The sequence below is a fragment of the Chiloscyllium plagiosum genome, chromosome 1 (genome assembly GCF_004010195.1).
Source record: "Chiloscyllium plagiosum isolate BGI_BamShark_2017 chromosome 1, ASM401019v2, whole genome shotgun sequence".
Lineage (NCBI taxonomy): Eukaryota > Metazoa > Chordata > Chondrichthyes > Orectolobiformes > Hemiscylliidae > Chiloscyllium > Chiloscyllium plagiosum.
Window position 1 is genome coordinate 115,391,571 of NC_057710.1, and position 27,924 is coordinate 115,419,494.

The 27,924-nt window shown below is 41.6% G+C and overlaps 1 protein-coding gene across 13 annotated transcripts in view; it reads right to left on the minus strand.

Annotated features, from left to right (window-relative positions):
* LOC122551995 (prominin-1-A-like) overlaps positions 1 to 27,924 on the minus strand; it is a 281,448-nt gene that overhangs the window by 40,937 nt on the left and 212,587 nt on the right. For 9 of the 13 annotated variants that reach the window (XM_043694582.1, XM_043694560.1, XM_043694585.1 and 6 more), the window contains 5 exons: positions 24,988 to 25,080; positions 24,498 to 24,515; positions 21,951 to 22,004; positions 13,612 to 13,692; positions 4,385 to 4,453 (listed from right to left, as the gene is read on the minus strand). In XM_043694582.1, the coding sequence (XP_043550517.1) occupies positions 4,385 to 4,453; positions 13,612 to 13,692; positions 21,951 to 22,004; positions 24,498 to 24,515; positions 24,988 to 25,080 (315 nt within the window). The remainder of the gene's footprint in view (positions 1 to 4,384; positions 4,454 to 13,611; positions 13,693 to 21,950; positions 22,005 to 24,497; positions 24,516 to 24,987; positions 25,081 to 27,924) is intronic. The other 4 variants (XM_043694569.1, XM_043694612.1, XM_043694610.1 and 1 more) reach the window with 1 other exon arrangement.

Genomic DNA, 27,924 nt, shown 5'->3' on the forward strand with positions numbered 1-27,924 from the left:
ACACCGCCACCCCAAACCTCATCCAACACCGCGCCCCCGCCCGCCCCCAACTCTGTACAACACTGCCCCCCGTCCAGGGTAGCCCGACTATACACCAACAACAAGACTGCTGCTGCTGCCTTCGTGAGGTAAGATTCCAAATAGCACACACACAGACACAGCCACACAAACACAACTTTTACTGCAATTTTTTGACAGGTTCCACCGTTGCCCTGTACAGGACAATATTGGAGATATTAGCTGTGAAAGGGGGGATTTAGGGTACACCCCTCTATAGAACTCCAGGAAAAGTGTGGGGCGAGAGAGAGGCCAGGAGGTCAGTCATTTGAAGACAATGTCTGTTTAATCACTGTAAACAAAAGACGTGATCACTGCCGGAAACACCTATTTGATGTAATGTTTTCATCAGGACCTTGAGATCTCCTTCGGACAATCCGATTTTTGGATAATTGGTATTCGGATAATCGGTATTCGGATAATCAAGGTTCCTCTGTAGACTACATCAACTCCTTTTCCCTCATCCACCGGTTTGGTCACCTTCTCAAAGAACTCAATAAGGTTTGTGAGGCATGACCTACTCTTCACAAAACCATGTTGACCAACCCTAATCAACTTATTCCTCTCTAGATGATTATAAATGCTATCTCTTATAACCTTTTCCAACACTTCACCCACAACAGAAGTAAGGCTCACTGGTCTATAATTTTGTCTCAATTCCCCTTCTTGAACAAGGGGACAACATTTGCAATCCTCCATGCTTCTGGCACTATTCCTGTTGACAATTATGACATAAAAATCAAAGCTAAAGGCTCTGCAAATCCCTCTCTGGCTTTCCAGAGAATCCTAGGATATGTTCCATCCAGCCCAGAGGACTTATCTATTTTCACACTTTCCAGAATTGCTAACACCTCCTCCTTGATGTTTCAAAATCTCTTCCAACAAATAGCAGTGGATGTTAGATCAGTTGTTAATTTTAAATCTGAGTCATAGTCATAGAGTCATAGAGATGTACAGCACAGAAACAGGCCCTTTGGTTCAACTCATCCATGCTGACCAGATATCCCAACCTAATCTAGTCCCACTTGCCATCACCTGGCCCATATCCCTCAAAACCCTTCCTATTCATATACCCATCCAGATGCCTTTTAAATGTTACAATTGTACTAGCCTCAACCACTTCCTCTGGCAGTTTATTCCATGCACATACCACCTTCTGCGATAGATAATTCCTTTGCTTAACAAAAATGTAAGAGGTAAGGGCAAAAGGCAATTAAATGGAGTTAGGCTACATTTTAGCCATGATCTCACTGAAGGGCAGAACGGGGGAAGAGGCTGAATGGCCTACTGTTGTTCCTATGTTCTTCTCTTTTTTCTCCCCATTTGTGGATCTGGTCTCTGGCTGCACTTCCAATATGTAAAAACTGTTATTGAGTAAAATGCACTCTGGGCTTCCTGATTAACTGTCTGCAATCCTTCTTCTGACTAATGGTCACCCATTCCTTCTCTCACTTCACTTTCTAATACTGTGGGGTGACCACATCTAAAAATGTGTCCTCTGCATAATTTTCACCCTTGCAGATGCAGTGTTGTGTCTCCAGCCAATGCTCAACCTCCAAAACCCTGTGCTCAAGCTAATCAAACTGGTGGCACTTGTTACAATTGCGCTCATCCAGTCTGCCAGGAGGATCTATGACTTCCTACGTTACTGCAGGCAGTGCAACGTACAGGATATTAAATTAAATTTCTCTTAACCAAAATTTAAGTAGAAAATAATAACTAAGTTTCTTGTATTGCTAACACTGAACTGTAAATTAGTAGAAATGATTAATCTTTACTGACAAATGGCTTTTGTTCATGTGCCTATAAATTCTTTCTTTCTCTATGCTGGCTTAGAAATATAAATTTTTCTAAATTTTTGAGGTTGAAACATAGTCCTAATAGTAGTTGCTCAATGACCAATTGACTCTCACTTTCTCGTGATTGCACTCCCACACTTCTTCCAAACTCAGCCAAGCAGTTCAGGTCAGGGATCCGATGGTCCTCAGCTCCTCTCAATCCCAGAAGATTGCAGAAAGACTCTGAGCCACCGTTCACTTTATTCAAAGCCCCATAATATGCTCCTATTCAGATCCAACTCCTCTTACCCTCCAAAAAGAAGAGAAAAGCCATGAGGCTCAGCCCCTCTTTATTCACAGTTCCAGGATGGGTTCCCATGCAGGTCCAATTCCTCCTACACCCAGAAGGTCCACCACTGGTCTGTGTGCTTCTGGGTCCTCACTTCACCAGCTACTCTGGGTGATGCTGACTGCCTGACTTGGAGCCCTCACCTCATTTAATTCTGTCTGAGGTAGTGTTGGTATTCTTTAGTGATGTTAGTGCTGTATTCATCCAGATAACCAGAGAACTACAGAACATTCCATCACACCTATGCAATGTAGCATGAGAACAAGCTTTAAAAAAATTAGAATGTGAGTTACACAGAATTGCCAGCCTTTGATCCTTTCTTGTAGCTGCAGTATTAATATGGCTCATCCAGTTCAGTTTCTGGTTATGGCAAACCCCAAGGTGTTGTTAGTGTGAGATCAAGCAATGGTATTACTTTGAATGTCAAGGGGAGATGGTTAGATTCTATCTTGTTGAAAACCAGTAATTGTTTGGCATGTATCTAGCTTTAATGTTACTTATCACTTATCAGTACAAGCATGAATGTTGCCCAGATGGAGCCACGGGCTGCTTTAATACCTGAATCATTGCCAATGATACTGAAAAGTATCAGTGAATGTGAACATGCATACTTCTGAATTTAGGATGAAGAAGAAATTTATTGATGAAGCAACTGAAGACAGTTAAGCCTAGGACTTAAGCCTGAGGAATTTCTGTAGTAACATCCAAAGACTGAGACAATTGACTTTCAACTATCACAGCTCTTCCTTTGTGTGAGTTATAGCTCCAACCTGTGGAGAGTTTCCCCAGATCTCAGCTGAATTAAACTTTGCTAGAACTCCTTGATGCCGTACTCAGTCAAATGCTGCTTTGATGTCAAGGGCAGTCACTTGCAACTCACCTCTGGAGCTTAGCTTTTGTATCCATATTTGGATCAAGGCAAATAAGGTCAGGATCTAAGTAGCTGTGGTGGAACACATCTGAATGACAGTGAGTTTGTTATTGTTCAGCAAGTGCCGCTTGATAGCAGCTGACATCCTCTTTCATCACTTCTGCAAGTCATTGAGAGTAAACTGTTGGGGCAGCAATTATGCAAGTTAGATTTGTCCTCCTTTTAAAGACAGGACATATATTGGACAATTTTCCATGTTGTCTGTAGATATCAGTGTTTTAGCTGTTCTAGAGTAGCATAGCTAGGGAAACAAGACTATGGCGTGATTTAATATTGAAAGAATTTATGCCCATTTTTCTGTTGTAAAACAGACACAATCAGGGCCAATTTTGAACAGCAATATCAATGCATCCTCAGAATGAGTGACAATTTTTGCATAAAACAGAATTATGTCAGTAAGTGTGCTATGGTCTGATGGAAATTTGATTCCGATGAATGCAAGGAGAGATTGGCTTATTCTATACAGAATTCTCATCAGAAGCCAGGGCTGAGGAAAAACTAGTAAACCTAGGAAATTATACAAATTATACCTAGGATCTGCCTTGTGTACCTGCAAATGGAACTCCAGTATGATCAATATATTAATTTCACAGTTGTACAGTGTTTTTTACATATTTATTCCCAACAGGATCAACAGCAGATGTCTCGCCTGCTCCACTCAGGATCACTCAGTGATGACTCTGAGGCTACCAACAAAAGAGAACTTTTTAACCATATAGAACTTCTTAAAACAACCTCTCTCATGTGCCAGCAGGAGTACCAGGACATCCTTGATTTTACAGTATTGTTGATCAAAACATTGGACATTACACCTCTTTTTCTATTGCATCCATTTTCTACTCCAATTCCACAGTCTGCACCACAAATGTTCCCCACAAACAGGCTTAATGAAAACATATGGAAGCATCAGCCACAATGGAAATAATAATAAAAAGATGATGGAATAGGTAAAAAATAATAAAAGTTGCAGGTTGTTAATAAAATGATAGAAACAAGAGATAAGGACAAAAAAGAAAGTAAAAGTAGTGAAAAGAAATAAACTTATTGTGAATAAATACATTTACAAAATAGTTCTGGCTAATCTTCCTCTGGTCCTTGTCATACAAAACCACTTTAGTATTTTGAAATAGGTTACCTCATGTAACTTAGTGCTAGCCAGTTAGCATCACACTAAACTGATAACTTATGAGAAGCTAGTAAACATAAATCCAATCTTTCTGAAAAAAGGCAAATTTTCCATTAATGTAACATAAGTATAACAATACTCACAGCATCCTTGATCCATTCTAAATATTCAGTAATGTAGCCAACCACAGTGTCGCAATAATTATACATTTCCTAGGAAACAAATGCATTTTATAAAACGTCACCAGGAAAATTTGCATTTATATAGACTGTTATGATCCCAATGATGTTACCACTGGTCAAGTCAGATCCCAGATTAAGTTATATTTTGTTTGTTTCTTAATTTAACATGCTGCTCTTATGCTAAAACATAAGCACAGAAGGCTGCAGATTTGGTTTTAACAAAATAGGAGTTTAATCCACAAAATAAATAAAAGTAAACTAAATAAAACCAAACTGTCTATGATAGTTCAACAGATTTCAAAACATGCAGCAAAACAAAATCCTACCTACTCAATAGCACCACCATTTTACAGTTGATTAAAATCATAGAGAGTTCCCTTCCCTATTAAATCTGTCAATTTGACTAATTATTCTTCTTAGTTCTGGTTCTGCGAGTTGTGAAGCCTTTTCCTTGATCACTGGCATTGAGCTCTTAGACTTTTTCAACTGTAAGTAATGAGCAGAGTTCTAACAAACACTCCTGTTCTGAAAGTTTTCAGAGTTTGCAACTCTTAAACTAAGTTAACTGATTTCCTTAACTTAGCAATCCTTTGAAAAGCTCTTGAACTAAATTAGAAATATACGAATAGGTGCAGGTCACTCTGCCCTTCAAGTATGTTTGCCATTTATAATGATCAAAAATTAACAAACACATCAATGCAACTTACCCAAAGAATCCCCATAATCATTTACTATATTGGTAATCTACTTAACATAAGTTGAAGACTAAACTTCCACAGCCATCTTGGTAGAGAATTCCAAAGACTCACAACCCTCTGAGTAAAATAAATTTCCCTCATCTCGGTCCTAAACAACTTCCGCTTTATCTTAAAATTGATTCCCCTGGGTTTTGACTACCCAACCATGGAAACATCTTACCTGCATCTGCCCTATCCACCCCTTGTAGAGACAGGGGAATTTAAAATGAAGAACAATGAAGAAGCTGATGAGTTAAATTCATACTTCATCTCTATCTTCATAAAGGAGGACATGAAAATGTACTAGAAATAATGGGGAACACAAGACTTGGGCGAGAGGGGGGAGTTGAAGCCAACCTGTATTAGTACACAAATTACATTGGAGAAATTGATGGACTTGAAGGACCTGATAATCTACAGCCCAGAAAAATTAAGTAAGTGGCCCTAGATATAGTCAATGCATCGGTGGCCATCTTCCAAGATTCTTTGGTCTACAGCTAATGCAACTCCACTATTTATAAAGGAAGGTAGAGAGAAAACAAGGATTATAGATCAGTGAATTGGATGTCAGTAATGAGGAAGATGGTGGAGTTCCAGTGCTGGACTGGGGTGGACAAAGTTAAAAATCACACAACACCAGGTTTATTTGGACGTACTAGTTTTTGGAGAAATGCTCAGAAACCAAGGATTTTATTTCAGATCACTTAGAAAATAACAGTAGAATCAAACAGAGTCACCATGAATTTATGAAAGGAAAATAATGCTGAAAAATCTACTGGAATTCTTTGAGGATATAACTAATACAGTTGATTGGGGGACCTGTGGATGTTGTTTATTTACACTTTCAGAAGCTTTTGACGAAGTCCCATTTAGGAGATTAATCTATAAAATTTATGTTTGTGGAATCGAGGGTATTATATTGAGATGGATAAAAAATTGGCTCCGAGACAGGAAACAAAGAGAAATAAATGAATCTTTTTCTGAATGGTGGTGTGTGACTAGTGGGATACTACAGGGATCAGTACTAGGACTCCAGCTATTCACAGTGTATGTTAATGATATAGAGATGAGGGAACTAAATGTCACATCGCAAAATTTGCACATGACACAAAGTTAGGTGTAAGAGTACACTGTGAGGAGGGTACAGATATAATTGCAGTGTGATTTGTTCAGGCTGACTAAGTGGGAAAATGCATGGCAGATGCACTTAGATAAATGTGAGGTTATCCACTTTGGTAGCAAAAGTAGGAAGACAGATTATTATTTGAATGGCTGAAAATTGTGAGAGGAAAATATTCATTGATACCTGGATATCCCCATGCTCCAATCACTGAAAGTAAGCTTGCAGGTGCAATAGACAGTAAAGAAGGCAAACAGGACATTGGCCTTCATTGGAAGAGGATTTGGACGCAGGAGCAAGGATGTCTTGTTGCAGTTATACAGGAACTAGTGAGGCCACACCTGGAATAATGTGTGCAATTTTGGTCTCCTTATTTGTGGAAGGATGTTCTTGCTATACAGGGAGTGCAGCGAAGGTTTGGTAAAATGATTGCTGGCATGGCAGAACTGATGTATGAGGAGTTATTGAGTCAGCTAGGTTTGTATGAACTGGAGTTTAGAACAATGAGGGGACCACTAGAAATCTATATAATTCTAACAGGACTAGACATGTTAGATGTCAGGATATTCCCAATGATAGGGGACTACGGGTCAGGGGTCATAGTTTAAGGATGAAGGGTAAACCTTTTGGGACTGAGATCAAAGGAATTTCATCACCCAGAGAGTGGTGAGTCTGTAGAATTCTTTCCCACTGAACGTGTTTGAGGCCAACACATTGCGTTTTCAAGGAGGTAAAAATATAGCTCTTCTGGCTAAAGGGAGCAAGGGTAAGGGAGGGGGAGTGGGATTAGGGTATTGAGCTCAATGACTTGTGGCAAAGCAGAGCCGAGGGTTGAATGGCCTACTCTTCCTCACCCCATTTTCTATATTTCTATGTTTATCAACTCTACCTGTTAAATACTCAAAGAACTCTAACACATTTATTCAAACATAATTTCCCTTTCATAAAACCATGCTATTTGATTGCATTCAATTTTTCTAAATGCTATTTCTTCCTTAATAATGGACTCTAGCATTTTCTCAATGACAGATATTAGGCTAACTGGCCTATACTTTCTTGCTTTCTGTCTCCTCTCTTCATGATAGGAGCATTACATTAGTGATTTGCCAAACTGTTAGCACCCTCCCAGAATCCAATGTGTTCTGGAATATTTTGACCAATGTCTCCACTATCTCTGCAGCCACTTCCTTTAAACCCTTGAATGCAGGCCATCAGATCTTAGCAATTTGTCTGCATTTAGTCCCTTCATTTTGTCAAATATTTTGTTCCTCGTGATGGAGAATGTTATATGATCTTTCTTCCCATTGGTACCTTGCTTTAGTGGTATCTTTGGGATGTTTAAAGTATCACCTACTGTGAAGACTGATGCAAAGTATTAGATTCTTAGAGTCCCATCTGTCAGCACTTGGCCCATATTCCTCTAAAACCTTCCTATTCATATACCCATCCAGATGCCTTTTAAATGTTGTAATTGTACCAGCCTCCACCACTTTCTCTGTTCTGGCAGTTCCCTGTACCTGATTAGCAATTCTCCAGTTACATCTTCCAAAGGTCTGATGGTTACTTTAGATGATCCTTGTTCTCTTTATACACTCGTATTATTGACATTTGATATTATATTTCTTGCTATTATACTTTCATATTCAATTTTCTCTCAGTTCATTAGACTTTTAGTCATCCACTCCTGGTTCCTAAAAAGGGCTCCCAAACCTTTGGCCTACCACTGTTTTTCTTCACTTTGTCCTCTCCTTGACCACCTTTGTAAACCACAGGTGTTCCATTCTTCTCACCAAGTCCTTCTTTTTGACCAGAACAAATTGTTATTGAGCATTATGAACTTTCTGCTTAATGTCACCCATGCTCATCTGCTGACTTTCTCCTTAATTTATTTTCCCAGCCATTTTAGGTAATTCCTTATACCTCTGAATTGCCTTTATTTAAGTTGGGGACATTGATGGGAGATCTAATTTGCTCTCCCTCAAACTGAATTTGAAATTTTGCAATGACATGACTTCTATCTCTGAAAGGATCATTAAATATAAGATCTGTTATGAAACCGACCTCATTACTAGATCCAAAATCCTGGGTAGGTTCTGCAACATACTACTCCAAAAAGCAATCCTGATGTACTCTAGGAATTTATCTTCTGTGTCACCTTTGCCATTCTGATTTAGTCAATATACAGGTTAAAATTATCCATGAAAATTGTAGTGCCTTCTTAAATGCTTCCACTATTTCCCAATTTATACTTTGTCCAACAGTGAGGCAACTCTTGAGGGACCAATAGGTCACTTCCACCATGACTTCTTCCCCTGTTATGCCTCATTTCCACCCAAATTGATTCTTGATTTATTGCATTATATTACTAATCACCAATACACTGATACCTTTATTAACAACGATATCCCACCTCCTTTTTCTTTTTGCTTATTCTTCTGGAATATCAACACCCTTGGATTATTGAGTCCCCAACTTTGATCCCCCCACCCATATCTCCATAATAGTCAGGTCAATTTTTTAAACACCCCTTCAATTAAACTCCATGCATCCCCACTTCTCCCTACTAATTAATTTAAAGACCTACCTACAACTTTAGCTGTATGATTTATCAGGACACTGATTCTAGCATGGTTCAAATGAAGCACACCAAACAAAACTGCCCTCTTCCCCTGTGCTGGTGCCAGTGCCTCAAAGATCAGAACCTATCTGTACCACATCAATCATACAGGCATGCTTTTTCATCTCAAAATTTATTTACCCTAAACTAATCTTCACATTGCTCATTTAGTAGTCCTCAGTTTATACCTTTGAGGCCTTGCTTTGTAATTTAGCCCCAAGCTGCTCTTCATTGCTCAGAAGAACCTCTTTCCTAGTCCTACAAATGTTGTCAGCACTTACATGGACCACATCGACTGGATCGTTCCCCTCCGACTCCAAGTTCATCTTTAGCTAGAAGAGATGTCCTGAACCTTGGCACCAAGTAAGCAACACAGCTTTCAGGACTCCCTGACTTTGTTGCAGAAAATCTAAGCTATCCCCTATCACTTCGATGTTTCTCACTTCTCCCACCACTTGAACGATGCTCTGTACCATGGTGCTGTGGTCAGTTCACTCATTTTCCCTGCAGACATGCCCTTGTCTACAACAGGAGCAAAAACCTTGTAACTATGAGATAAGAGTATTGACAGACTCCTCCAAGCTAAAGTCTGGATTCCTGCCTCATTTGCAGTCACACCCTCTTGCTGTTGACCATGCATCAAATTTGATGTGATTAATCTAAGGGCTGTGACTGACTCCTGAAACAGTCCCCTCCATGATGTGTTGCAGTAATTTAGCCTCAAGGTAGTCTCGTCAACTATGAGTAGTTAACATTTGCTGTCACCAGTCACTGTATATCCACTGAACCCTCCAGCTCCTAAATACCATTGATACAACACATGAAGGCCACAATGAGTTGGGGAGAAATGACAGGATGGATGGGAGGGGACACAAACAGGGGACTGATGAGTGGGTAAGGAGCAGAAAGGCAACATGAAGATACAGGGGACTAGTGCAAAATAGAGGGCTGCAATGTGGGAATAGGGAAATTGAGGCCTGAAGAAGGCTGTAAACAGAGAGAGGAGCTGCAGAGGGCTCTAAGGAGACAGGGGCCCTATAAGGATGCTTGGGAGAAACAAGAGACCTTTCAAGTAGGTGAGTTAGAGATAAATTGCAAGCGGGTCAGGAGCAGGTAAAGGTGGCAGAGAAGTGGCTGGGAGGGAGTGGGGATGCAAGGGAACCAGGGGGCCTTTAAACAATCTGAGAGAAACAGGAATCCATAGAGGAAGAAACAAGGTAATTGAAAGGAGGCTGTAGAGGTGGAGTGGTTGGAGATAATAGGTGCAAGATGATTAGGGGGAGATGGGGAGACTGCAAGGTAAGTGGGGAAAATTGAGAGGCTGCACTGTGGGTGAGAGAAAGAGGTATGCAATAAGGGTGGGAAGGACATTGAGGCAGCAAGAGCAGAAAAAGAGAGATGCTGCAAAAAAAGTAAGCAGTTTCAAATTTGTTAACAAAGGAAATGAAGCTAACTAAAACAACCAGGTAATTAATTAGATGTAAATGAATGATTAACCCTAACCCTAAAGCATCTTAAGCAGAAGGTGAGGACTGCAGATGCTGGAGATCAGATTTGAAGAGTGTGGAGCTGGAAAAGCACAGTTGGTCATGCAGCATCTGAGCTGCAGGAGAATTGACGTTTCAAGCATAAACCCTCTATCAGGAATGAGGTTTGTGGCCCAAGGGGAGATAAATAGGAGGGGGGGGTGGGGCTGCAGGGAAGGTAGTTGGGAATGCGATAGGTGGATGGAAGTACGGTGTGGTGGTGATAGGTTGGAGAGGAGGGTGGAGCAGATAGGTGAGAAGGAAGATGGAGAGGTAGGACAGTTCAAGAGGGCAGTGCCGAGTTGGAAGGTTGGATCTGGGATAAGGTGAGGGGGAGGGGAAATGAGGGAACTGGTGAAATCGACATTGATCCCATGTGGTTAGACAGTCTCAAGGAAGAAGATGAGTTGTTCTTCCTCCAGAGATTGGGTGGTTAGGGTTTGGCGGTGAATGTGGCCCAGGGCTTGCATGTCCTTGGAGGAGTGGGAGGGGGAGTTAAAGTGTTAGGTCACAGGCCAGTGGGGTTATTCAGTGCGTGTCTCCCAGAGACATTCTCTGAAACGTTCGGCAAAAGTTAGCGTTCTGTCCCCTCAATGTAGAGGAAACCATATCGGGAGCAACGGACACAGTAGATGATGTGTGTGGAAGTATCCTTTGGGGCCTTGGATGGAGGTGAGGGGGAGGTGTGGGCTCAGGTTTTGCACTTCCTGCTGTGGCAGGGAAGGTGTTGGGAATGGAGGGTGGGTTGGTGGAGGGTGTGGACCTAACAAGGGAGTCGGGGAGAAAATGGTCTCCAGATTGCAGATAGGGGTGGGAAGAGAAATGTATATTTGGTGTTGATGCCTGTTTATAGGTGGTGGAAATGGCAGAGGATAATGTGATGTATCCGGAGTTTGTTGGGGTGGAAGGTGAGGACCAGAGGGGTTTTGTCCTTGTTGCGATTGGAGGGGTGGGGTTCAAGGGCAGAGGTGCAGGATGTGGAGGAAATGTGCAGGAGGGCATTGACGACTACATGGGAGGGTTCATTGCAATCTTTGAAGAAGGAGGTCAGTTGGGATGTTTTATGGTGGAATTGGTCCTCTGGGAGCAGATGAGGCGGAGGCGAAGGAATTGGGAATACGGGTTAGCGCTTTTACAGGATGCAAGGCGGGAGGAGGTGTAGTGCAGGTAGCTGTTGGAGTCTGTGGGTTTGTTGTAGATGTCTGTGTTGAGTCGGTCATCAGAAATGGAGATGGAGAGGTTCAGGAAGGGGAGGGATACCAAGATGGTGCAGATGAACTTGAGGTTGGGGTGGACGGTGTTTGTGAAGTTGATGAACTGTTCAACCTCCTCATGGAAGCACAAAGTGGTGCCGATACAATCATGAAGGTAGCGGAGGAAGAGGTGGGGAATGATGCAAGCGTAGCTGCGTAAGATGGACTGTTCCATGTACCCGACAAAGTGGCAGACATGGCTATCCCTTTGGTCTGTTGGAAGTGGAAGTATCATCCTCTGCCATTTCTATCACCTACAAACAGACCCCACCACCAGGGATATATTTCCCTCCCCATCCCTATCTGCATTTCTGAGAGACCATTCCCTCCGCAACTCCCTTGATAAGTTCGTGTACTCCACCAAACCACCCTCCACTTCCAGAAGGGCAAAACCTGCACCCACACCTCCCCCCTTGCATCCATCCAAGGCCCGAAAGGATCCTTCTACTTCCAACAGAGATTTTTCTGCACTTCCACACACATCATTTACTATGTCCATTGCTCCCGATGTGGTCTCCTCTACATTGTGGAAACCGTACGCCAACCTGCGGAATATTTCAGAGAACATCTCTGGGACACAGTGCATTAAACAACCCCACCACTCTGTGGCCAAATGCTTTAAGTTCCCCTTCCACTCAGCCAAGGATATGCAAGTCCCCGGCCTCCTCCACCGTCAAACCCTAACCCCCCAACGCCTGCAGGAAGAACGCCTCATCTTCTGCCTTGGGACCCTTCAACCATACAGGATCAATGGCAATTCCACCAGTTTCCTCATTTCCCCTCCCCCCCTCCTTATCCCAGATTCAACCTTCCAACCCGGCACTGCCCTCTTGAACTATCCTACCTCTCCATCTTCCTTCTCACCTATCTGCTCCACCCTCCTCTCTGACCTATTGCCTTCACCCCCACCTTCAACTACCTATCGCATTCCCAGCTACCTTCTCTGCAGTCTCACCCCCTCCCATTTGTCTCTCAGCCCCCTTAGGCCACAAGCCTCATTCCTGATGGAGGGCTTATGCTCAAAACGACGATTCTCCTGGTGGCCTGTTTAGTGTATATGACCCAGAGATGTTCTCTGAAATGTTCCGCAAGTTAGCGTCCGGTTTCCACAACGTAGAGGAGACCACATTGGGAGCAATGGACACAGTAGATGATACATGTGGAAGTGCAGAAAAATCTCTGTTGGATGTAGAAGGATCCTTTCGGGCCTTGGATGCTGCATGACTGGCTGTGCTTTTCCAGCTCCACAATCTTTGTCCATAAAACATCTTAATAAGGAGCTACTATGTGGAGAAAATGAAATTGAAGTCTTTGCAATGAATACTATCAATTGTTAAATTTAGATCTGAGATTGAGATATGAGATGCAGTAAGAAAGTTAATAGCTGGCTAGTTAAAATATTTCAACCCTGTGAATGTGTGCCTGAAAAAATATGAAAGGTGTGCTTAGAGTGACGGCGTTTTGTGTGTAGAAGTGTGAATCAGTTCATTTGAAAAAAAACTTTGTCGGCAATTTTTGCTTGTTTTATGGGCCAATTAAAATACCGTTGTATCTATGGAATTAATACTTTTTCTGTGTTGTGGCTTTGAATTCTGTTTCTCTGTGAGTCCAAATGCTCCATATGTCAACACAAATACAGTAATGTTACTATGTAATTTTTTCATCTATTAGGGGACTTAGTGACCGTGTAAAGTATCCCTGAAAACTAAAATGTAGCTCCTGAAAATCAAGAAGTAGTCCTCAAGAGGAACCCTCAAAGCACCATCTTGTGTGTCTTTCATGGCTTTAAGGTGCCCCAAAGTGCTTTACAGCCAGTGAGGTACTCTAATTGTAGTCATTGTTGTATTAGAGTGTATTAAGTAAATAAGAATATTAAGCAATTGGCTGATTTGCTATGCAGAACATACATTTTATAGATGTCCATGAGAGCATTACCTGCTTTACGATGTCGGTACCATTGTTGTTGATTAGGTACTGAGCAGCTTCAACGGAATTCATTATGCCTCCCACTTTTATCTGTGGAAAAGTAAAAGCAATTACGTAGAATTACAAAGAAGGAACTATACCAAAAAAGACTATTCAGCTCAATTAGTCTGCACTGCACTTATATTTCACCTGAGCTTCCTCCTACCCTTCTCCATCTAACGATTTGCATCACATTCTATTACCTTCTTTGTCACGTATTTATACATTTCTATACTTTTTGTCTGAACTCCTTTGGTAGGAAGTTCTACATTTGAACCATCCTCTTGTATAAAAAAGAGGTTCTTCTGAATTACTTATGGTATTTATTAGTGACTCCCATTTATGGTGTCTCACTTTCATCTCATAAAGAAAATTACATTTAAATGAGTGATGATTGTGTAACTGAATTATACATAATTTTTGCAGGAAAATGCATAGCAGTTAACTTCTCCACTCACATTTCTACTACCATTCATAAACCAAGAAATAATATAAAGAAGGCCACATATCCTCATGCCCACTCTACCATTCAACAAGATTACGGATGATCTGATCTTGGATCTAGTCTTTCCTATTTCCAAAACCCTTGGCCCTATTAACATTTAAGTCTGAAATCTTCTGGTCTTTGGATAATCAAAAATACATACCACTACCTTTGGATCCAAAAACCAGTCTCTGCCTTAAATATATTCAATAACCCAGCCTCTACAAGTCTCTGTGGAGAAGAAGCAACTGATTCACAACCCTCAGAGATATTCCTCCTCATCTCAGTCTTAAATAGACAAATTCTAATTCTGAAATCATCTCCCATAGACTTCCATGTGATAGGAAAGATCTTCTCAGCATCTGACAATGTGAAATAACCTCAGGAGCTTAAATAGGCCAATAGGATCACATACCTTTAATTCATCGAAGTCCAACTTGTTCAACTTCTCAGAAAAGAACCCAAACATCCCAGGAGTCTATCTAGTGAACATTCTCAGATCTTCTTCCAAGTATAACCCCTCTAAATTGTGGAGGCCTAAACTATGAGCTGAATCTCATTCGTAATTGGCTAAATATCATTTTAATCGACTTTTATGGAAGATTTCTTTCCACAAGGCCATGTGAGTTTTCTCAAACTTTCTTCTCAAACTCACCTCAGTAGCTGGGTGTGACACCACTATGATATCCCTCTTGTCTGATGCTAACTGGATTCTCTTCCCATGATAGAAGTACTTATCATTCTAAGTTATCCCAGGATTACTGCCACTGGTGCCATCCTTGACCCCAAACTATGCACCTGGGCAAGTGTTGACTATCCAGAATTGCTCTTGACCATCAATGCAGTGGCATAGCAGCCACAAAGTAACATTATCACATCATCAAGGCGGCAGCACTGACACGTCCTTGCACACAGAACTGCCATTCCTACCCCAATAATTGTTTAAGCACCAGGCCACATAACTTGGCTGTCCTTAGCCACATACCTATCTTCCAACCCTTTAAACCACTGCAACTCTTTCCTTAATGCCCAGTGTCGACCAATTATCTTATCATGGTTCAATGTGGCACCATCACAAACAGAGAAAATTCTAGTTTAAAACATTCACTTTGATTCAGCAATATCAAAGTGAACAGAAATCAAACAACCAGCTGCATTTGCCTCTTTGAACTGTAGTGGATAGCTTACATGTTGAATACTAACAATTTTTGAGTCAATGAGTGATCACTGCACTCAGCTCTTGTCTACTGGAACCAGATATCAATTTAATACTGTCTGGTTTCAGCTATCTGATGCTGCACCACTCTATCATTCTCAATGTTGTCCTCAGACGACTGCTATTGCTCTGCCAGCTCTTCAGCATCTATCACATCCCCTCTTTATTTGCTTTAGTTGCATAGAGCACAGCTTGCTGGAATCGTGCGGTACACTCTGCCTAAATATGCTGATCCAAGAAGTGGAATCTCATCCTCAGGAGCTCTAACATCTGCTCCATCATGGTCCTGGTCAAAGAATATGCAGCATTGTATTCACACTCAGTCAAGGAGTATAAGGAGTCATCAATTGAAATTGTTGAGGATAGTCTTTGTAACCTAGTAACCAGCTCTGTAAGACATCTGGCCCCTCAAATACAGCACGAACATGAGAGCTCTCAAGGATATGGGCATCATGGCAGCTCCCAGGATACTGGGTGCAAACATTTAAGAAATGGAATCAATGATCAGAGATTACTTGCACATTGATGGTATGGAACCCTTTCCAATTGATGAAGTCAGCTGTATTATGAAATCTCCCAGGACCAAGTGAGAACAGTATATAGTGCCCTACACCTGAGAGAAACCAACTATGTTACCAAAATCTAATGCCTAGGCTGCTGCCCCTCAACTTGTCATGAAGAAACAAGACAAAGTGGCATGAGCTAATACAAATGGCATCAGTATTCGAATCCTTTGTTAGTGGACAATTGAGAAATTCCACACAGATCTCCAATGGCTCCTTTCAAGCAGTCAATCTCACACAAGTAAAACACAGTTATCACCTTGACAGGCACTGGAATAGGATGGTCATTCACTCCTTCAAGTCAAAGTTCCTGCTCCAGCAGTTGGCATAGTACTGTTACAATTTTCTGGAACATCTTCAGTCTGCAGCAACATTGCACCTTGCTTCTCCAGTGGAAATGGTATCAATGATGGTAGACTCTGGCCCTCCTGTATCTCCTGCATGTACTGGAGCAACATTTAGCTGCATGTTTTTCTGTTGTAGATGGCTCGCCATTCCCTGGAGCTTGTTAATGGGCCTGGGCTTGATGGTGTTCCTCTTCCAATCTTTGCACCAATGTTGCACTGGAGCATCAGCAATGATAACCCTCGCTGTGGTTGGATCCATTAGTTACATTTGCAATAAACTCACATGGGAAACATAAGAAATAGAACATGTCCTCACTAATATGAACAGTCAGCAGACACATCATTTACAAATGACAGCTTTGCATACTGTTCCAAAGAATAGGTCATAGAGCACTCTAACAAGGGGGACGATGGAATGATTTCACAAGAAATGTTGACGTTGGACCTTATTCTGATGAAAGTATTTCCCTTCATGCTACAAAGATACAACTAGAGTTTGCAAGTACTACATGACAACTGACCCTCTTCTCCTCCCGGTTCAATGTTACCTGCAAAAGGCATCATTATATGTGTAAGTCTGTTACATTAGACCTGTGTATGTTGAGAAGGAATCAGATCGATGTGCCTGGGAAGCCAATGATGTCTTGCATTAGGTTTGTGCTATGTGGTCCATAGGGACATTTTTTAACATCATCTGGGATTATCTGTGCCTTCACACAGATGTTTACCTTTAATCTGCAAGGACCAATGATATGGTTAAGATTGCTTGTGACCAGTTTTACACCTCATACTCTTGTACATTGCATGAACTGCACATACACAATGATATGATTGTAAATGACTTCAACCCTGTACTCTGCGAATGCATGCAATTTTTAAATTCACTCATGGAATGTGGGTGTTGCTGGTTGTACCAGCATTTATTGTCCATCCCTTGTTGTCCTTGAGAAGGTGGTGGTAAGTTGCCTTCTTGAATATTTCAGCTCGTTTGGTGTTCGTACCTCCACAGAAGTAGCAGGAGGGACTTCCAGGATTTTGACTAAGAGAACTGATGGAATGAAGACAGATTTTCATGTCAGGATGGTATGAGAGGCTCGGAGAGGAGCTTGCTGGTGGTAGTGTTCCTTGTAGATGCTGTCCTTGTCCTTCTAGATGGTAGTGGTTGTAGGTTTGGAAGGTGCTATCCGAGGAGTCATGATGAATTTCAGTGTTGTATCTTGTCAATGGTGCACACCATTGCTACTAATATCAGATTCCTAGTTTTGACCTACTCTTGAAGGCAGAGTACTTACCAGCTAAGAGTTTGCCTTGAATCCTACTGACACCATTGGCTCTTTCATGCCACACTCGATCAAATAGAGCCTTTATGTCTAATATCAGATTCCTAGTTTTGACCTACTCTTGAAGGCAGAGTACTTGTGAGTCCAGTTAAGTTTCTCATTAATTGTAAACCTGAGGAAACTGATAAAGAAGGATTCAGTGATGATGATACCATTAAATGTCAAGGGACATTGATTAGATTTTCTGTTGTTGGAATTAGTCATTATCTGGTATTTGTGTATCACTTGCTACTTGTCAGCCTAAGCCTGGATATTGTCCAGATCTGTTGCATTTGAACATGGACTGTTTCAGAATCTGAGTTGGCACAAATGGTGCTGAACATTGTGCAATTGTCAGCAAACATCACCATTTCTGATCTTATGATGAAGGAAAGATCATTAATGAAGTAGCTAAAGACGGTTGGCCAACAGAACGAACTTGAGGAATTCCTGGAGCGGAGATAACTGACCTACAAAAACACAACTATCTTCCAATGTGCAAAATATGACTCTTACCAGCTAAGAGTTTGCCTTGAATCCTACTGACACCATTGGCTCTTTCATGCCACACTCGATCAAATAGAGCCTTTATGTCAAGGGCAGTCATTGTCACCTTACCTCTGGAATTTAGCTCTTTTGTCAATGCTTGGACAAAGGCTGTGCAGAGATCTGGAGCTGAATGGCCCTTGCGGTCCCCAAACTGAGCATTAGTGAGCAGATTGTTGCTAAGTAAGTTTTGTTTGATAGCACTGTTGATTATACTTCCCATTACCTTGTTGATGATTGAGAGTAGACTGTTGGGGATGTAATTGGCCGGGTTGGATTTCTCATTGCCTCTTCTGTACAAGACATAACTGGGCAGTTTTTCACATTGTCGGGTAGATGTCAGTGTTGTAGCTCTATTGGAACAGCTTGACTAGTGGAGCAGCAAGTTCTGGAGCACAGGTCATCAGTACTATTGATTGAATGCTGTCTGGGCTCCCAGCCTTTGCAGTATCCAGTGCCTTCAAGTAGTGTTCTCTACAATATTTTCATCTTCTGCACAGACCTCCGCGGTCTATGTGTGACAGAATCAGAAGTTAATGCTGTGATCCATGGCAGCACACCACTGCAATAAGCAGAACGTCAAAGCAGTTACACAGCTTAGAGGGAACATTGCCTGTTACTTGATATCACGCAGATTGAATCGAATTGGTTGAAGACGGAAATCTGTGATGCTCAGCACCTCCAAAGGAAGGCAAGTTGGATCATCCACTTGGCACTTACAAGTAAAGATTGGTGCAATCTTTTGCACTGATGCGCTGCACTCTTCCCCTCACTGAGGATGGGAATGTTTGTTTCACATTCTTCTCCAATGAATTGTTTCATTGTCCACCACCATTCATGACTGGATGTGGCAGGATTACAGGTTTGGATATGATCCATTGATTATGGAATCACTTGACTCTATCATTTGTTACTTACGCTGTTTGGCATACAAGAAGTCTTGTTTGTAACTTCACCAGGAACTGGCCTTTGAAGGGCCACCTGTCACTCAGAAGTTGAGCTTGTAATTTGGCTGAGGAAAAATACATTGCTCCAGACACTGTGTTTGGATGCAGTTATTTTCATAGGTCACATTTAGGATAAAAAAATCACAGAAAGCCTCCTGTATAGTACCTTGTTAAAGACCTTCTGGAACTTCAAATAGATGATGTTTACCAGCTCTCCTTTGTTTAACTTGATCCTTACCTCCTCAAAGAATTCTAACAGATTTGACTTCCCCTTGATGAGGCATGCTGACTTAGCATATTTCACCAACTACTTCTAAGTGTTTTGCAATCTCATCCTGAATAATGGACTCTAAAATCTTACCAACAACCGAGGTCAGGCTGAACGGCCTATAATTTCCTGTCTTCTTCCTCCTCCCTTCTTAAACAGGGGGATTACATTAGCCATTTTCCAGTCTTTTAGGACCCACCCTGACTCCAATGATTCCTGAAAGATCATCATCAAGACCTCTGTAATCTTCTCAAGAAACTACACAATGATGCAATACTATACAACACCCATGTCTCAATGTGCAATAAATGATTTTTTCCTTCCTTTCCCTCCCAAAATGTCTAAGTGCAGCTAGGATGGAGGGAGCCTATTCCTTTGTTAGCCCTATTGGCCTGGAAGACATAGCTGGCTAGACCCAGTGAGTAATTGGGCTTAGAGTCTCCAGTCCTGAAGCAGATCCATCCTCCTCAATGCAGACTTCTGCAGGCTTTGGCCTCACATGTGGGGGAGGTGGAGGGCCAAGTACCTCTCTGAAACATTCTGAAAGGAAGCATCTAGCAGTCATGTGTTGGCTTTCCTTCCTGTTAGTGTATGTTAGCATTACTCTGTCTCCCTGAGATGATGGGGCACCTAGAGCAAGTACAGAAGTTTTGCATACTCCTATCCTCTTACCACTGAGGCTGAGCATCTATGGTGACTGTAATAAAGAGCAGTTACAAGTGTACATCCAGCAGACATTGAATGTGCTGGTCCTAGGTCTTCAATGCGGTAGCCAGATCATCCATACAGGCAGCCAGTTGCATGCATGCCAGAACCTGCACCATACTACTGACTTTGGTAGTAATCTCCATCATTCAATCAAGTTACCAACTGCTGCTGACAAACCTGCTGCCACCCCTGTGTCCGTCCATGCATTTTGATGAAATAATTAATGGCCTGAGACCATGCAACTGTCTTCTGCTTGGGGCTGTTCTGCACCCTGGTCTTCAGCAGTTCTTTGAGTGCCAGAGACCTGGGGTATTTCTTTGTCAACCATTTACAGAGATGTGTCAGTGACTTGTTCAGATGACTGTGCTCCTCAATCTAGAAAGAATACCCACTGAGTTGAAAGTCTCTGAGCTGGTAGAGAGTGCAAGGGGAAGCTTTGCCAGTGCATCCTTGGAGGGTTAAATGGATTCCTTCTTGGAGGCAGGGGTGGAACTAAAGGTTTTTGGTGTTGGCCTCCTCTTGTCAAAGATTTAATAGATACTGTTAGTGCTTGCACAAGAGAAGAGAGGAATTTACTTAGTCATAGAGATGTACAGCATGGAAACAGACCCTTCGGTCCAACTCGTCCATGCTGACCAGATATCCCAATCCAATCTAGTCCCACCTGCCAGCACTCGGCCCATATCCCTCCAAACCCTTCTTATTCATATACCCATCCAGATACCTTTTTAATGTTGCAATTGTACTAGCCTCCACCACTTTCTCTGGCAGCTTATTCCATATACATACCACCCTCTGTGTGAAAAAGTTGCCCCTTAGGCCTCGTATCTTTCCTCTCTCACCCTAAGTCCTCTAGTTCTGGACTCCCCCAGCCCAGAGAAAAGACTTTGTCTATTTATTCTATCTATGCCCCTCATGATTTTATAGACCTCTATCAGGTCACCCCTCAGCCTCTGACACTTCGGGGAAAGATTGCTAGCTTATTCAACCTCTCCGAATATCTCAAGTCCTCCAACCCTGACAACATCCTTATAAATCTTTTCTGAACTCTTTCAAGTTTGACAACATCCTTCTGATAGAAAGGAGACCAGAATTGCACACAATATTCCAAAAGTGGCCTAACCAATGTTACAGTTACAATATGATCTCCCAACTGCACTCAAAACTTTGACCAATAAAGGAAAGCATACCAAACGCCTTCTTCACTATCCTATCCACTTGCGACTCCACTTTCAAGGAGCTATGACCCTGTACTCCAAGGTCTCTTTGTTCAGCCACATTCCCTAGGACCTTACCATTAATATAAATCCTGCTAAGATTTGCTTTCCCAATGAATAAATGGAGAATCACAGAATCATACTATACACAGGAGACTCTTTGCCCCATCAAATCTGTTCCTCCCAAAAGGAGGGACAGAGAGAACAGTGCAGCACAGTGAAGCCTACTGGGTTGGTACTCATCTCAGTATCCATACACTGTTTGTCACACTCTTCTCCAATCAGGTCTAAAATCTTCTCAAAGGGCTGAGCAGTCTAATGTGAAATATCAACGATTTGTACTTGAGCAGTGGAACAGACAAATTTGATTATCAGTACTACTATATCACAGACCTAAAAGTGGATTTTTGATGAAACAGTGAGTGAAGCTTGCCCATGGTGGAAAATTGAAAACAAGTAAATCAAATGGAAGTTGATCCATGTCCACAAGGGAAAGCCTGCCGTTCCATGCTTTCATGTGGCTAGTCAGTAGCAACACCTGCAGCATTGAAGGCATGTATCCCTAAGTAGCATCTGTCCAATCCAGAACATGGAGTGAAATCCAAAGAAAGAAAGAAAAATAAGACAGCAACGAAATATAACTTCAAATAAATAATATATGGAATTTTCAACAACCAAATGTTAATTGGTTTACCTTTAAGCTTGCTGCTGAGTTTTGCAGTATTCCGATACTTTCATTCAATGTGTTCTATTGAAGTAAACAGATTACTTAAATCAGAAATTATCACAAAAATTAAAACAGCTAATATGAAAAGAAAGTTTTGGTCCTCTGCTGGATATCTGTAAATGTTTACTTTTCCCTTCTCCCAAGTTTAGATGATCAATGAGCGTTTTAAACTACACTATTATATAATATAGTTGGAGGCAGTTCAATGTACTGCTAGATAACTATCGGAGTTGTCTGCTGCTTAATTATATATACTTCAGTGTAAGGAGCTGGGTGAATGAAGCAGATGAGCTGATGACATAGAAGGGCACTTGGATGTATGGTACCATTACTATTACTGTCACATAGGTTAAAGGAGGACAGGAAATGGAGCTCAGTAATCACCATGATATAGTTATCTGACAAAACAGAGATGGGAATAAAATAACACTGGTGGAAGAAACTATCACAGATGTGAAGAGAGATGATATATGAGAAGAGGCATCAAAAGAGATTACATTGGGTCAAACTAAAGAACAAAAACAGGTAATACACTACTGGAACAATACTATTGACCTGAAATTAAAGCAAGATAGAAGAGCAAATATATAGACAAATTGTTGACAAAAGCAGAGAAACAACAATACAATAATAGCATGAGATTCTAATCAACCTGCTACCAATTAGGATAAAGTCAGTGAAAAACATGCAGAGAGAGTGCAATTCTTAAAATGCATTCACAAGAACATAGTTAAACATTATCTTGTAAGTTCAAGAAGAGAAGGAAGTCACCCAATTCTAACCCAAGATAAACCAACATATAACCTATTTGAGGAATGAGACATCATCATAATTAAAAATGACCCAGGTTTCCAAGAAGTAGATATCACAGTCTGTTGCTACTCTGCTCCAATTTTATTTTCTGTTCGTACTGAGTTGCTCATTTCTACACGGAAATTCTGATCCTGGCTCCTTCAGAAATGCAGGTCATACATGAAATCACAATTCCTCATAGTGCAGGACAGTCAGAGGAAGCTAAACCACAGCTCCTTTAGCAGCAGCCAGCGGGCCTTGTTCTGACATTTAAAAGTCCATCAACACGGTTAGACCCTTAGACAGCTTCTGCAACGGCATGGTGGCACAGTGATTAGCACTGCTGCCTCACAGCGCTAGAGACCCGGGTTCATTTCCTGCCTCAGGCAACTCTCTGTGTGGAGTTTGCACATTCTCCCCGTGACTGCGTGGGTTTCCTCTGGGTGCTCCGGTTTCCTCCCACAATCCAAAAATGTGCATTGGCCAGGTGGATTGGCCAGGCTAAATTGCCCACAGTGTTAGGTGAAGGGGTAAATGTAGGGGAATGGATCTTGCTGGGTTGCGCTTCAGTGGTTCGGTGGACTTGTTGGGCCGAAGGGCCTGTTTCCATACTGTAAGTAATCTAATCTAATCTAATCATATCAGATAAGTGTGAAATAAATGTAGGGGAATGGATCTTGCTGGGTTGCGCTTCAGTGGTTCGGTGTGGACTTGTTGGGCCGAAGGGCCTGTTTCCATACTGTAAGTAATCTAATCTAATCTAATCATATCAGATAAGTGTGAAATTATGGTAGCAGTTAATACAATGGAGCATTTAGGGAGGTCAATGTCTTGGGGATGTGGGTGTCATGGCCGGTGTCTGGTGGCAGCAGAAAACCTGGACATCAAGTTTGGCACGGGAAAAGAGTGTTGATGCCAGCTAACAGAGGGCTATAAGACTGGTGGGTGAGAAAGGTTGTTGGGTTGATGGGGTCTGGTCAGTAGCAGGATGATTGTCAATAGGGAGGGGGGAATGTGGGAGGACAAGAGGTCAGAAGGATGTTTTTGGGGTTGGGGTGAGTAATAAGGGGTAAATCAGCTGAATAGATACCCAGCAGTTAGACCAGATTATTAATTGTCCAACTTTTCCTGAGTAACTATTGCCAAAAATACCTCCAAACTCTCCACCTTTAATGGATTCCTTCAGAGAATTCCAGATGCAGAGGAACTGGTCATCAGAATCTGCAACTTCCTGGGCAATCACAATGGAGTCTGCTGTATCTGGGTAATTTCCCTGCCCCCCAATTCCACTCCACTCTGCACAGCTTCGAAGTCTATCTGGTCATCAGAATATCCAGGTCAATGTTTCAAGATGTTTAACATCAACTGAAGATACTTTACTAACCGAGTTACTTGATTCTTTTTAAGTAGGAAATTCAGAGAAATGTCTACACTACGCTTTAATAAAAAGGAAAATTGAAGTATAGAATAATTCACTAAAAAAATTACACTGAAGATAGTAGCATGAGGAGGTGACTCTGGAGAAAGAAAAGGTTTCAGGAATATAGCAGAAGGTGGCTGAAGTGAAGTTGATTAATGGTGCCAGGTATCTTGAGTCCATCGATTGTTTTCTGTTCTTGATTATTCCAATCTCATTAACATTCTGACAATGAACACAAATTTAAAAATGCCTTCCAAGAAATACTTTTGAGATGTTTAATGGGTCATTGAATAAGAACTTACCCGGGCTTCAACATATTTCTGATTAGCATTTTAAAAAAATCAGGAAGTAAAAATTAGTTAAAGTACATAGCAGAAAGCAAATAACATGCAAAGATTTAAAATGTTTTATGAAACACAGATGGTTTCCAAACTAAAAATGAGGAGAAAAGTGTAAACAGTGAAGGGATGGAATAAGACCTAACTTCATCAAATGCTGTTCAGCGGCTACCTCTAATTGACCATCAAAGAGCAGGACATCTGCTGCTGGGGTCCTTGATTTCAAAGATGCCCTTACTGTCTAAACTCAGCATTTGAGCAGCACTATATTTATAAGGTGGGCCTTCCCCAAAACAGCTAATGCAGGTTTTTCTCACCACCTGTCCAGGCAAAATCAAAACACTTTCACTTCTGTTAAATAATGCTCATTTTCTCAAACAGAGTATACTACAGATGCACAAGCACAAGCTTAAAGGTTTTTTGCATAAAAAAAATTTCACTGCACTTTTCTTACCAAAGTTTGTTCAAGTGGTATAACTTGCTGGTTGTGGATTGCTCGAATATTGTTTACATGGCCTCTTAATGCATTCGCCAGGGCTCCTGCAGGCTGAAAATGTTCAATATTATGTTGAGAGAGTTAAACACTGGAAGGAACATTAAATATGAATAAGTCTTCTGCCTCAAAAATGCATTCCAATGTAGCAATGATGGGGTTAGGGGTGATATTACAAATATATGCTGGTTATGCCAAACATTTACAATAATGGTTTTCTGTAAATTACTGATTTTAGCTTTTCATTATTTTAGGACAGATGGGTTCTTATCAGCTGTATGCACCAATTTACAAAGGTTATAAGACACAAAGACAATATTGACCGAATGACCAGAAATTGATTCAAGAACAGTCAGTATTCCAAAGACAGGATTCTATTAACCTCAAAATCACTGAAATTTCAATGCACAATTCTCCTTCCATCTAGCCTAGAATCACAGAGCACAGAAGAAAACTAGTTAACTCGTGCAGGATTCTGAGTAATCCAAGATGGAAGACGGGAAAAATTTGTGGCTGTAAGAGCTGCTCAGTGTTGGAGCTGGTTTCGTTGAATGCTAGGAGCAGTAATTACTGTTTTATAAGCTGTTGTACTTTGGGAAATATAGGTCAGAACAACAGCACTTTAAAGTGAACTTGCAGCATGGGTTGGTACCTGGGACTTTGATGTTGTGGCCATTTCAGAGACATGGATAGAGCAGGGACAGGAATGGTTGATGCAGGTTCTGGAATTTGAATGTTTCAGTAAGAACAGAGAGGATGGCATGTGAGGCAGGGTGGTGGTGGTGGGGGGGGGAGGAGGTGTGGCATTGTCAGCCAAGGACAGTATTACAGTAGCAGAAAGGATGTTTGAGGACTTGTCCATTGAGATAGTATGGACTGAGGTTAGAAACAGTAAAGGAGGTCACCCTCTTGGGAGTTTGTAAATGAGCATCCAATTAGTTCCAGAGATGCAGAGGAAAGGATACCAAAGATGATTCTGGATAGGAGCGAGAGTAACAGGGGAATGTTATGGGGGCCTTTAATTTTCCAAATATTGACTGGAAATACTGTAGTTTGAGTACTTTGGATGGGTCAGTTTTTGTCCAATGTGTGCAGAATGGTTTCCTGACACAGTATGTAGACAAGCCAACAAGGGGCGAGGCCACGTTGGATTTCGTACTGGGTAATGAACCTGGCCAGGTGTTAGATTTGGAGGTAGGTGAGCACTTTGGTGACAGTGACCACAATTCAGTTACGTTGACTTGAGATGGAAAGGGATAGGTATATAACATCGGGCAAGAGTTATTGCTGGGGGAAACGTAATTAGGATGTGATTAGGCAAGATTAGGGATGCATAGGATGAGAAGGAAACTGCAGGGGATTGGCACAATTGAAATGTGGAGCTTATTCAAGGAACAGCTACTGCGTATCCTTGATAAGTACTTACCTGTCAGGCAGGGAGGAAGTGGTCTAGCAAGGGAGCAGTGGCTTAAGAAGTTGAATCGCTTCTCAGGAGGAAGAAGGTGGCTTATGTTAGGATAAGACGTGAAGGCTTAGTTAGGGTACTTGAGAGTTACAAGTTAGCCAGGAAAGACCTAAAGAGAGAGCTACGATCAGCCAGGAGAGGACATGTGAAGTCACTGGCAGGTAGGATCAAGTAAAAAGCAAAAGCTTTCTATAGGTATATCAGGAATAAAAGAATCAGTCAAGAAAGTTTAGGGCCAATCAAGGGTAGTAGTGGGAAGTTGTGCATGGAGTCCAAGGAGATAGGACAAACGCTAAATGAATATTTTTTTGTTAGCATTCACACTGGAAAAAGACAACATTGGCGAGGGGAATACTGAGATACAGGCAAATAAATTAGAAGGGATTGATGTTCGCAAGGAGGAGGTGTTAGCAATTCTGGAAAGTGTGAAAATATATAAGTCCCCCCTGGGCCAGATGGAATTTATCCTAGGATTCTCTGGGAAGCCAGGGAGGAGACTGCACAGCCTTTTGCTTTGATCTTTATGTCGTCATTTTCTGCAGGAATAGTGCCAGAAGACTGAAGAATAACAAATGTTGTCCCTTTGTTCAAGAGGGGAGTAGAGGCAACTCTGTTAATTATAGACCAGTGAGCCTTACTTCGGTTGTGGGTAAAGTGTTGGAAAAGGTTATAAGAGATAGGATTTATAATCATCTAGAGAGGATTGAGTTCATTAGGGATAGTCAACACTGTCTTGTGAAGGGTAAGTCGTGCCTCACAAACCTTATTGAGTCCCTTGAGATGGTGACCAAGCAGGTAGATGAGGGTAAAGCTGTTGATGTGGTGTATATAGATTTTAGTAAGGCATTTGATAAGGATTCCCACGGTAGGCTACTGCACAAAATACGGCGGCATGGGATTGAGGATGATTTAGCGGTTTGGATCAAAAATTGGCTATCTGAAAGAAGACAGAGGTTGGTGGTTAATGGGAAATGTTCATCCTGGAGTTCAATTACTAGTGGTGTACTGTAAGGATCTGTTTTGGGGCCACTGCTGTTTGTAATTTTTAAAATTGACCTTGATGAAGGCATAGAAGGATGGGTTATTAAATTTGCAGATGACACTAAGGTGGATGGAACTGTGGTTAGTGCTGAAGGATGTTGTAGGTTACAGAGGGACATAGATAAACTGCAGAGCTTGGCTGAGAGGTGGCAAATGGAGTTTAATGCAGAATACTGTGAGATGATTCACTTTGGAAGGAACAATAGAAATGAAAAGAGTACTGGGCTAATGGTAAGATTCTTGGTAGTGCAAATGAGCAGAGAGATCTCGGTGTCCATGTACATAGATCCCTGAAAGTTCCCACCTAGGTTGATAAGGTTGTTAAGAAGGTATCTGGTGTGTTAGCTTTTATTGGTAGAGGCATTCAGTTTCGGAGCCATGAGGTCCTGCTG